At 40.6% G+C, this 12,744-nt stretch overlaps 1 protein-coding gene across 4 annotated transcripts in view; it reads left to right on the top strand.

The window, feature by feature from the left end:
• The first annotated feature begins 7,430 nt into the window (after nt 1–7,430).
• The window catches only part of EMB2654 (Tetratricopeptide repeat (TPR)-like superfamily protein), a 53,187-nt gene continuing 47,873 nt past the window's right edge, over nt 7,431–12,744 (top strand). Inside the window, exon 1 of one of the 4 annotated variants that reach the window (XM_087678028.1) lies at nt 7,431–8,100. In XM_087678028.1, the coding sequence (XP_087534154.1) occupies nt 7,510–8,100 (591 nt within the window). In that variant the 5' untranslated portion in view covers nt 7,431–7,509. The remainder of the gene's footprint in view (nt 8,101–12,744) is intronic. The other 3 variants (XM_087678026.1, XM_087678027.1, XM_087678025.1) reach the window with 3 other exon arrangements.

Raw genomic sequence — 12,744 nt, 5'->3', positions numbered from 1 at the left:
ACTTGTCATTTGGTAAAAGAAAAAGGTTGATTGAAATAACATACTAAGCTTGTTTGAATAGCAAACAAGCACGACCAATTGGATAAAGCATGACCATAGAACAATAGTCCATTGTATTGCACCAAACTTTCATCTAATTACATTGATACATTGCAACACATTGAACCAAAACATGTGGTGAACCATCTAGCCAAAAACGAACACACAAATTTGAAGGAAAGCAACAATATCAACTATGCATCATTGGTGTGCAACCACCATGCTTAGAAGCCATGCTTTAGCTCTACCATGACTCATAATTGAACCACACCCCCATTAACCATTTCTTTGTCATTGATGCCCTCAACACACCATCCACTAGGGATTTAGTAATGGCCATCACATAGAAGTCACAATCATTTGCATTAGGATGCCATAGTCTCTACACATGGGTGTTACAAAAAAAAAAGTGAGAGTGATATAAGCAATTAGGATAAATTTAAGAATCCACAATGTAAATACACATACTTACATCAATGATCATAAGCCTTGTATGCTCAAGCAAGCAAGGGAAGACAATACCCCAATGTTTGAAAAAGAGTTTGCTAAAGCTTTCAAAGCAGTGCATGCAACATAAATACAATCAAATCACAATGACATGGATCCCATACAAAGACCACAAACAAAGAAAGAAGAGAACCCTAAACTTTTCCTAACGCACATTAGGGGACATCTCTTTGGCTTTGGAAACTCCTAGTGGGTTGAAGTAGAGAAGGTGGTAAATGTGGCCATGGATTTGTTGCAAACCTCTTGATTACCAAGTTTGCAAGCATTGTAAGAGCCCACTACCCCCAACAAAACAAGACAAAAATTTATTAACTCGCAATCACAAAAAGTATGTAGAGAGCCATGGTTGTTGCATTCCTAATCACAAGAGGCATGAATGCAAATAGACAACTTGTAATGTCAAACCCACACATAAAGTTTTCCATTTGCACTTGTCCATCAGGCCTTCCACCATACAACTTATACAAAGCAAACATGTTTATGCACATCCCTTTCACATAAGTGCTCATCCACTTGTGAGCATAAAAAGTTTACTTTAAACCACATCCACAAGTGCTAAATGACACTTGCATGTGCATGCGCGCGCATGCACACGCACACACATAGTAAATAAATCATCTTTTGTGTCGATGCTTGGGTATTCACAATACCCTCAATGTGGCCCTAGTCCACTCTAACTGTGAGGGGGAAGGATTGAGAGTAAATTGAACTAGGCCATTAGAATCTAACCTAGAAACAATAATGCATGTCGGTGAACAATAAATCGGGCAACACACTAAACTAGGCCTTGCATAGTAGACAAATTTGCTAGATAGAAGTAGTAAGCCAACATCTAAGAATAAACGAAGCTCAAAACAAAATAATTGCCAACAAGGGTAAACCAAGACCCAGACAATGCACAATGCAACTACAAGTAAAGCAATTGTGTAACATTAATAGAGCAAGAACAATAAGGAGTCCTTAGAATGTTGAATAACCATCAATGTCGACTTTGCCTTGGTAACCCTAGTCCTAAGGGGGCTTGTACTATGCTCTTTTTGTATCCTAAACCTACCCCAAAGACATGAGCACCACATACTCGAGTATGGATGCAAGCCCAAGCAACTTGCCAGGCAACATGATGTGATGGTGGATGGTTGACCACTTAGGACTTTTGGCCCCTTTGCTACCCTCCTTGGCCTCTCAAGAATCTTGCCATATTTATCAAACATTAGCAACCATGAAAACCGTTTGAAAATGCCAACCATGAATATACCAAAACACTTTGGAAGGAAACAAAAAGGCAAACTGATGGCTACAACAAAAGTGAGTCTAAATTATTCAGATGGAAAGGCTATTCTACTTGCATATCTGTGGCATTGGCATCCAATCTATGCTCTTTCTTATCATTAGTGGATGTTGATGGATGCCACAAAGGGAGCTTCCCATGTTGCCTTTGGACAATGATTTGCTATATTAAGGGACACCCTAAAGCTAATAGCAATAAAATCAACCAAGGGTTGCAAAAGAGAGCACTTAACATTGTTTTCATGTCCCACGTAAAATCTTAGATTTCTTTCATCTAGGCCTCTTCAGTGGTCTCATAATCAACAAGTGCATACCTTGCAACTGTCTATACATATTGCTCTTGTGAAAGTCCTCTCCTCCTCCAACAATGTATCCCATGGGAACAAGGATATTGCACACTTCCCTTTGGAACATTTCTTAATATCTACCATGTTTTTTTCATTTCACATCCTCAGATCATTCTTTTGAACAATGTTTGATGCTAGTATTAGCCTTGTTCTCAAGTCTTTGACCATGCTTGTGGCTTGCTTGATTGAATAGAATGTTTAAACTCAAACCATGTGCCTTTCAAAGATGTTCCATCAACTTCACCCCTTGTAAAATTGAAAAGTTATTGAGGGAAAACTATTCCTACTTGACATTGTCACACTACTGTCCATAAGACAACTCAATCTCACTATATGGTTGCATGTTGCCGTGTCATTTTCCATCAAGCTACAAAATAAGAAACCCAAGGGGGGAAATGTTATTATAGATGCTCCCCTTCATCTTCATTGCCCTCTCATTGTGCCATGAGGTATGTTGGTTGGAGATGTAAGACTCGAGGTACATTGGTATGCTAATAAAGGCATCTACCAGTGTCAATGTTTACATAAGGTGCTATGCATCCTATGGTATTATCTATATGCAAACTAGGGCTATGTGCTACCACCAATGCAGATAAGGTAATTCAATTGTGACCTTCTAGCCTTGCTTGTGTTAGTAAACTTTGGCTCAATCAGGTTCATGGGTAGTGGCATGCTAATGCTTGTGTATGAAGTAAACCAAGGCTAGCAAGCTTTGACTAATGGATGTAGACTAGGGCTTATATAGATAGGGAATTTTTTGAGTAAACCTAGCCTCCTTAGTAAATGTTGCAAGGTGTGTAATAGTGACATGGGGTTGTAGTTTCTATAGAACCTAGAAGACAACATTGAACCACCATTGTCTATGGGCTTGTAGGCCTACAAATGTAGTATCGAGGCATGTGCAACTAAAAACTTATTGTGGCTAGGATTACCTCATGGAAAATATAGGTACAGAGAAGCCCTTGTGATAATCCCTAAAACAATTTACAATTAGTGAGAGGGGGCCCACCTAAGGACTCCTTTGGTGATGATTACATTCCTTTGTTGATAGGTCTTAGGACTAACATGGTGACATGGGGAATTTCTAGTTAGAATCACACTAGGTAATTTGAATAGTCCATTAGTAAAGCCTATCCTAAGACCAAAATTGAGTGCCACAATTTGATATAATCCATGAGACAACATGTAGCAAGGCATAGATGATCCACACCATCTTCTTCACTTTTCAACCACAAATAGTCACATGGTAAGGATGCTTAATAGGGCTTCTGAGGAAATACTTGTAGAACAAATTGCCAAATACAACATTAATGCTTATTGGATATGATATGTCTAGGAAAATGGACTTACATTGCAAGTTAAAATGCCATGATAAGAACATCCTCTAAGGCTATTGATCAAACTTTGCAGCGGCTCAAGGACAATCAATGTTGGGCATGGATCCAAACCTATTTTACCACAATAACCATCATTTATTATAACCTTCGATTTGGATGATTTGATATTGCATGATCCATATTGGCATACTTTTGGACCATCAATCCCTCTACTTGGCATTGTAAGCCTCATCACCACAACCACCTCAAAAATCTAAAAAACTAGGTGTCAAATTGTTTACAATCCAAAATACCCAGGCATCATTAAAAATGTGTTCATGGCTTAGAAGTTAAGCCAATGGCCTTGCAGGTTGATGATGGGAGTACAAATCTCATCTAATGCGACTTTTAAAAAAAAGAGGACATTCTTCATCTTCTTACGCCTTGGGTGCAAATGATGCAATCAGGCAAGAGATGTTGGATGTTGACCATCCAAAATTATTCATTTCTCAAAAATTAAGGAGCCTCTCCTTTGTTTATTAGGCTTTTGTTGGGTTGGGTTTGGTAGTTTGGGGGGCAAGGGGCAATGTTCATGAAACATCGAGGTTTAATGTAAAGTGAATTGCAAAAATTAAAAAAAAGAACCTTCAAAATTTAAAGAAAAAGGTTTAAAACCTTGAACTCTTCAAAAATTTTAGGTGTAAAATATCAAATACATGTAATTTGATTTAAAAATCCCTCCAAAAATTAGAGTTAGAGGTTTTTGCATTTGCTACTACCATTTTTTTTTCATGAACAATTGAAGGGGGGGTGTGTTGGTTGGTCATGTAGGCTACCTAACAGCCCCTTGTTTTTGTAATGTGGTATTATATTAAGTGAATATTTATACTGCCATGTAGGCCAAAACAAGTGTGGTTTTCAAGCCTCCTTCCTTTTGGCTAACTTACTCAAAATGCTATGAGGCCAAAACACCTTATTCTTTTGGATATTGCCTCATTCCAGACTGTCTAACCATATGGTTAAGAAAGCCAATCCTCTTAGAATGGACCAAACCTGCTCTGACATCCCATTGAGGTTCCCTTGATCTCCAAAGAGCATTTGCCTCTAGTGCACTAATGAATGCAGATTAACTTTGTCCATTCCACTATTGAGCTTCCTCCACAATGTCTGTGATTCAATACAACCCCAAAAAAGATGTTTAACATTTTCAACTTCCTTACCACAAAGGGGACACAATGGTAAAATACTCCTAAATTTGGATTGTTTATCCCTTATTGGAAGTTTATTTGCAGCAATCCTCCAAAGCATAATATTGATCTTGAATGATGGAGTTGCATGAATGATGGAGTCTTCTTTTTTCCAAGCTTCTTCTGTCTTCAACAACCATTGGGTTCCTTGAAATCCTACCTTTTCTTTGATGCTGATAAGGGCTTTCCCTTCTCATTAACCCATAATTTGTATTTAGGAGTTGGGTCCATAAAAGGGGATGTAGGCCATTCTTCCTTGCATCTCGAGCACACCAACTACAGCCACTCAAATTCTCCATTGGAAAGACTAAACTATTGAGAAATCCATTTTGCTTGATAGAAATCACCTTTGGCAGCATCCCACATATCAGCGGATTTTCACCACCTCAAATAACTCTTCAACAATAAAGGGATGCCCAAGCATTAAAGCTATATCTTCATTTACTCTCTCATGCATGTGAGAAAGAAAGTCATCAACCCTGATGCAATAATCATCTCCTCCATCGAATGGCATACTTACAATAGCTACCAAGTGTTTTTGAAACACTTCCAAATTATCATCAATGATAATTTTCCCCTCTTCATTTTCAATCAAGACCATTGATTCATGCTTATGCTTCATCTTGAGAGAAGAGAGAAAGACTGAAGTAGGTGCTTCACTTAACAGTAATGCTTCAACCCTCAAGCATGTCTTGACCCTGCTATTCTATAGGGCTCCCTCTCCCAAATAAAATATTCGGTATTTTGCAAGAGGCATGGGAGTAGAGAGCACATAACTTCTAAAGCGTTGAGCTATAGATAGCTACCTTCTCCCCCATTCAACTTTGTTTCTCCCAAATATCTTGATGTACCTAGTAACACATTACATGTGAAGATCCCAATTCTACACTGGATCCTCCTTAGCATTAATAAAGAGCCAAGCTCTCTTTTCTCCCTCCACAAACTTAGCATCTTTAAGAAAACTTAGATTTAATTCAAAAGGAGGCAGACCTTTGGATCTTGGTGCTACACATATCATCCTTTCTGACATCATTACTGGTACATGGTCTCTATCATTAATCCTCCCTTTCCTTTACCTGAGGAGTTGAAGAAAATATGATACCTAGGAAAAGCAAACTCTAGCCTATTAGTTGGGCCCATCTTTGTCTCTTGTATGCCAAACACATCTAGCTTACACTTTCCGATCAAAGCACGAGCCTCAAGTTGCTTTCCACAAGCACAAAATCCCCGCATATTCAAAGTAAGTAAAGATAACCTACATGTGGTTTGGTTCATTATACTAGTAGGTTAAGACTCACCCACATTAGCCAAGGGAACATAAATATTAATGAATTGAAAGCACCTTGCCATCTTTTTGATGGAGATCTTATTGCTCTTCTATTTGTTAGTCTTTCCATTCCCCTCTTTTGGCATTGCATTTTCCTTCCCTTCAGCATTTCCATTCCCTGATGTCCTTAGCCTTATTTGCATCAAGTGACTAAAGTGGTTTGGCTTCACCACCTTGTGACTTCTTCCCTTTGTCTTCTCCACCATGATCTGGTGGGGCTTTGGACATACTAGCTGTTGTAGTAACAGTACTAGACTTGTTCTTGGAACTAGCTTCTTCTTGCTCCACTCAAGGCTTTTGGGCTTGTTCACTAACCTCAGCATCCTTTGGAGCGCTCTGACCGTTATTAGCCACTTCTCATTTAGTCTTCTTTTGAGGACAAGATCTTGCAAAGTGGTCGGACTATTTGCATAAGTAGCATACATTTGGGAAGCTGGAAAATCTGACATCACAACCCAAAGTGAGGCCTCTCTTATCACATATTTTCAAACCCTTTGGTGCTTCCATGTGCTTGTTCCATAAGATACATGCTCACCTCTTGCCTTTAGGAGGTACATATAGTACCTTGCCCAAAGCTGATGCAATAGCTTGAAGCTCCAATTCAAAGACAATGTGAAGGTTGGGGAAGGCCACCCAAACTGGACACTCAGACAATATTACTTCATTGGGAGAAAAGATAGTTGACCGAGGCATGCTATGAACCATGTTACCTTTAAATCCCACATCATAAGATAGAATCCAATTCCTCTCTGCTTGAGATCCAACCAGTGCTTGGTAAAAACCTTTACCAACAAAATGAAAGTAGATAGGGCTGTAGTGAGCTTGATAGGTGTTAAGGAACCACTTGGAGAACTCTTCATTTGAGGCGCCTTGCCCATAAAATAAAAATAAATACCTGCCCCACTAGTTGAAAATCATAATATCTTTGACAAATGGCTTCCATAGGAAGCTTCATCTCCACTGAGTGTACTTGCTTGGAAGAGGCTGACAGGGCTTGCTTCCGTGCATCACTTATATTACGCATATCAAAAGTAAAGGCATTTACAATGGACTGTAAATTTGGGATCTTTTCCTTTCACTTGACTAACATAAGACTCCACTTCCATCTTGCCATTTGCACCTGCCCTTTGTAACTTGAGCCATGCAGTATCCTCTTGTAGCTTGCCCTCACTTGCTCGCTTAGCCTACATAAAGGCCATAGCCCACTACTCAAGAGAGTCCCTGTTATCCTTTGTACCTGCAGTCGTGCGTGCTTCCTCCTCTCTCTAGCAATTTCTTAAGGCCCATGATATTCCTAACAGCCCCTTGTTGTGTCAATATCTTTCTTGTTCGTACTTTTTGCCACGAAGCGGCCACCTTTTAGCTGATAGAAGGGGTAGCGATTTACAACGTCAAGATAAAGGATATCCTGGGCTTCAATTCGTTTGGTGCCATTTTTAATGGCGGAAGCGTTATTGCACAGCATATTGTCGCAGCATCCGCCAACCCAGCCAGACGAGCCGGCGGGAGGTCTATCGCCATGGCGGCGCGCAAGCTTTGCAGTGGCACGGCCCAACGCAGAGGCAGAGACCAGGGCAACCAAAGCCAGGACACGGAGAACAAGAACAACAACCACGGGGACAGGGACTACAATAGTAGAAACAACAGCAGCAACCGGGGCAATTATAACGACAGCGACATCGACAGGGATAGGGACAGCTACAAAAATGGCTTCGGATGCCGCAATGGCGACAGAAGACAAGAGCAGCCTGGTTGATGCCGTACCGGCGACAGAAGGCAAGGGCAGCCTGGTTGTGGACTACGACAGAGGGCTCTACCTGGCTTCTTCCGCTCGTCCCCACGTCCCCAGCGACAACAGTATCCCCAAACGTTACAGAAAGTTCCTCAAAAAGAAAAAGGACCAGAACTATTGGGACATCAGCGAGCTCGTGCAAATGATCGTCTCCATGAAGGTCCGTGACGACATTGATGGCTTTCTCAACCACTGGGTCGGCCGGTTCAACAGAAAGAACTTCCCTCTTCTTATTAAGGTGCGAGCTGGTTTGTCTGAAGCGTGCTAACTAAATAAATTAGCAAATAAGAAGCGTAACATCTGAAGATCTCCTTCCAGGACAGGGTATTTGCCTGGAGAGTCATAGTAGGGGCAGTTGTTACTGCCAGTAAAGCGCATCAAAGAGGCTTAGGGGATGGAACATGTGCATGTGGGAGGGAGGAAGATATGAACCACCTGTTCTGGAGTGGATGCCTCTCACAGCAAGTATGAGCAGAAGTAATATGGCATGTAGGCAGGCAGAAGAAGTTTACGCATGCATGTTTGAAGAAAGTAACTAGCTGGGAAAGGAAGGGAAAATCATGCTCAACCTGATAAGAATTACAACCCTCAAGGAGAGCTGGTGCTCCAGAAACAAGGCCAGGTTTGAGGGCACCCTTGAAACAGTAAATTGGTCTAGAATCACGGCAAAAGTCTGGTGGTATTTAGGTATCTCTTGCTTGATTGGAAAAGTAGATAGAGAAGACCTTGCTAGGTTTACTGGCTAGTCAAACTTGCCAGGTCATTTTGTAAATGGGATATTTTTTGATACATTAAATAGTTAAACATGAACATATAAACACATTCTTCTGGTAACACTTCATATTAAAACTCCCAAAGACAGTGGAAATCAACAGCAATATCATTGATTAAGTGATGATGATGATGTTGAGAGCAGTAGTAAAGGGTGCGAAATGCAGTTCTGTGGGCAGCAGGATGTCTGAGATGACTCTGGGCAGCAAAAACATAGATAGGCTAATTGAGATAGCAACTCCATGAATGATTGCAGGAGAGATTACCTAAAATATTTGCAGTGCCCAGCCCACAACTGTACATGCCCAAACTCACTCATGAGCGAACTAAACTACTAACACTATTATGACATTGCAAGATGTCCTTTATGTACTAGGCATCAAGAAGGACCTTATTTCCAGCACAACCATAGCCACATTCGACTTAAGTGTTTGTTTCTCTCTTTGCATTCAACCTTTGTTGGGAAGCCTGTTGCATGTGCTAACGGCAACAATTATGTGGCATTGGGATAGTCACTATTGCCATTGAAGATGGTTTTGATTTCATGCTTCTAGATGTCTTGTTTGTGCTTGGCATTGCAAAGAACTTGTTGTCTATTTGTGCTTTTAATAAGCATGGCTGTCAGGTTATCTTTGAGGATGACAAATGCATTGTCAGAGACAGAGAGACGGATTATGCACTTAGGCTGTCCGGCACCCTCTACAAGGGTCTATTCTTGTTGGATACATATGACAGACGGTCTCATGATGCTTTGGCAATTACTACTCTTTTGTCCGCTATGCATAATGGGGAGCTATGGCATGCTCGCTTTGGACTTATGGGTTTTGGGGGTTTGATGACCCTTTAGAGGTATCATATGGTAGATGCATTGCCTCCAGTGGAGACTTCATCTCCTCATGCATGCAAGGGATGTATTTTGGGCAAGATGCATAGATTCGCCTTAAAAAAGGATGGTGTATTGCATATTGTCTGAAAAATGTAGCTTATTCACTTTGATGTTTGTGGTCTCACGAGCACAGGTGCACTTGGGGATCATCTTTACTTTGTTACATTTATTGATGACTACTCACGGTACATGTGGTGGTATGGATTGAAGGCCAAATTTGATGTATTTGTGCATTTTAAGAATCTTGTGGCAAAGCTTGAGGTTGAAACTGTCTTGAAAGTGCAGATACTTCAAATGGATAGAGGGGGGGAGTACATGTCTTGTGCTTTTGAGACATATTTGCTTGACCATGGCATTACGCATTAAGCCACTATTAGAAAGACTCCTTAGCAAAATGGAGTTGTTGAAAGGAAGAATCACAGCCCATGCATAAAAAAAGTTTTTGTTAGTAGGAATGTCATATTTGCTGAAAATGTTGCATTTTCACATGAGTGGTTTCAAATGCCACCCACCCATGACATTCGTGATGTCTTTGAGGGTCTTTTGCTACTTTCTTTGGAGTCTGTGCCTGCTGTAAATGGCAAGATAGGACTTAATACAGCAAGCTATTGCTGCACCATACACTCTCGAGCAGTAGGGTAATGATGATGGTTTGCCACTTGCAGTGGAAGAAGCAATACAATATGAAAGGACTGCTGTAAATGCAGCCAAAATAGTATTGAGATGGCTGTTACAAGCTCTCTAGGAGAGTGAAATGGATGCTCCTTTATCTTAGCACACTAGAAGGGCTGTTAGACATGCAGCACATGATGCAGGGGGGACACATTTGGCTGATTTTTCGGAAGTAGATGATTGTGATGAGCATGTGTTTATGAGCTCATTGCTAGATGATGATGAGCCTACTCTCTTAGACAAAGATCAGCAAGATGCACATTGGATGTGGGCCATACAGGAAGAGTTAGACTCTATTGCCACTAACTCTACATGGGATCTTGTGGATTTACCACTTGGTAAGAAGGCCATAGGCACGAAATGGGTTTTTAAACTCAAATGCAAGGCTGATGGCACTATTGACAGGTACAAATTACAGTTGGTAGCAAAAGGCTATGCATAGAAGAAGGGCATAGATTATGAGGAAACCTTTGCTCCTACATCCCGTATGAGTACGGTGAGATGTGTGATTGCTATAGTTGCAAATTATGGGTGGAAAGTACATCAGTTGGACTTTAAGATTGCATTTTTGAATGGGGATCTACATGAGGATGTGTCACAACCTTGAGGGTTTGTGATTGAGGGAAAAGAGCATATGGTTTGCAAGTTGCATAAGACTCTTTATGGTCTCAAATAGGCTTCTTGTGCATGGCATTCTAAAATTGATGCTTATTTGGCTAATAAAGGGTTCAACATTAGTCCAATTGCTTCCACTCTATACATTAAGAATGAAGGGGGTGACTTGTTGATTATCATTCTTTATGTGGATGACATGTTGATCACTAGACTTAAAAAGGATAAAATTGCAGATTTCAAAGCTGAATTGAAACATGCATTTGCCATGTTAGCTATGGATTGTCTTCACTACTATTTGGGGATTCAGTTCACCCAAAATTAGCATCACATAATTATATCACAATCACAATATATAGACAAGATTTTACATAGATTTGACATGCAAGATTGCAAATCTATGTGCACTCCACAACATGTCCCCCCTCCCTCCCTAAAAAAAAACCCAAAAACACCCTACTCCACCCAATGTCCCTAGGACATGGCACGACATGGCACATACTATTCTCTATATTCCCCCCCCCCCCCCCCCCCTGATGTGGCTTCTCACCTCGAAAAACCTCGCTCCACACAACTCCTCCACATGGCACATATCCTTGTTTATGCATGATGGTGAAGAGATGTTTGATGTTGCAATTTATAGTGGACTGGTGATGGAGACACTAGGTAGTCTACTAGTGGATACTTTCTTTTTGGGCTGCTCATGCATTTCATGGCTAAGTAAGAATAGCCTGCAGTGGCTACCTCGTCTTGTGAGGCTAAGTACAGGAGGGAAGCCTTCACCACGAGTAGAATATGTATGGTTTTGTAGATTATTGGCCGATCTATAGATTTCTTTGGAGAGTCCTACATCCATTCTTTCTAATAGTCAAAGTGCTATTATAGTGGCAACGAATCTTGTGTTTCATGCTCACAAGAAACATAGAGGTACATTATCATTATGTTAGAGAGAGATGCTATGCAGGAGAGATTAGTTTGATGTATGTCCCTACACAGGAGAATGTTGCAGACATTTTCACCAAAGCATTTCCTTGTGAGAAGTTCGAGGCATTTTGAAAGTCCTTGAACTTGCTATTCTTTGATGATGGATCTTCTTGTAATTCTATCATATTAGTACTACAGGGGGGGTTTTTAGAGTTTGCCAATTCTATGGGCAGTGCCCAATGTCTTAGTTAGTTGGTTTGTAGTGTGAACTCAACTATGTTAATAAGTTGTGCCACTATTTCTAGAGTTAGTTCTAGAGTTAAATTAACTCTAGTTGAGTTAGATGACTTACTTAAGACCTATTGTACTTTCATTCTATCATTCTAGCACTTGTATTTTCTGAGTGTGGAACTGCTGCCCACTCTTGCTCATTTTCTTGTGTTCACACACACACACACACACACTCTCTCTCTCTCTCTCTCTCTCTCTCTCTCTCTCCCCATTTCCAACAAACAATTGGTATGCCTTTGCTTTGGAAGAGTAGTCTTTGAAAATCAAGAGCTCTACTTTGTGCAAGAGCCTACCCCTCTTGTCATCACGAGTATATGTGTACACAAGGTTCCCAAAGACTCAAAGGCAAGAAATGATAGGTTTGAGTGCTATGAATGCCTCAAAGGGAGTAGAGCAAGCCATATTCATCATAGTTTGGTTCACACTCTCTGTCTCCATTTTTGAGAGGGGGAGTTATTGGAGGTGAACTAGCTCGGTATGCCATGCTCCAATTAGAACTCAAAAAATTGGTGGAAGATGTTTAAACTCTCTCTCCACTAAGTCACTTCTTAGTATCACAATACAAACACCATTAAGATCTTGCATTAATTGCATCCAAGTAGAGAATATGAGAAGGCTTTAGATTTGGCCTTGAAAAGTATATCCACATATATCTTGAATAGTCATCCACTAAGAGAGAGAAGTGCAATGCACCATTTGAGGCTGTGGTGGGTAATGGTCCATATA

Source organism: Lygodium microphyllum, chromosome 5 (assembly GCF_053477565.2).
Source record: "Lygodium microphyllum isolate KBCC chromosome 5, Lygodium_microphyllum_v1.1.10, whole genome shotgun sequence".
NCBI classification, from domain to species: Eukaryota; Viridiplantae; Streptophyta; class Polypodiopsida; order Schizaeales; family Lygodiaceae; genus Lygodium; species Lygodium microphyllum.
Note: the sequence above shows the minus strand (reverse complement) of the source record. Positions and strands in the feature narration are given on the sequence as shown.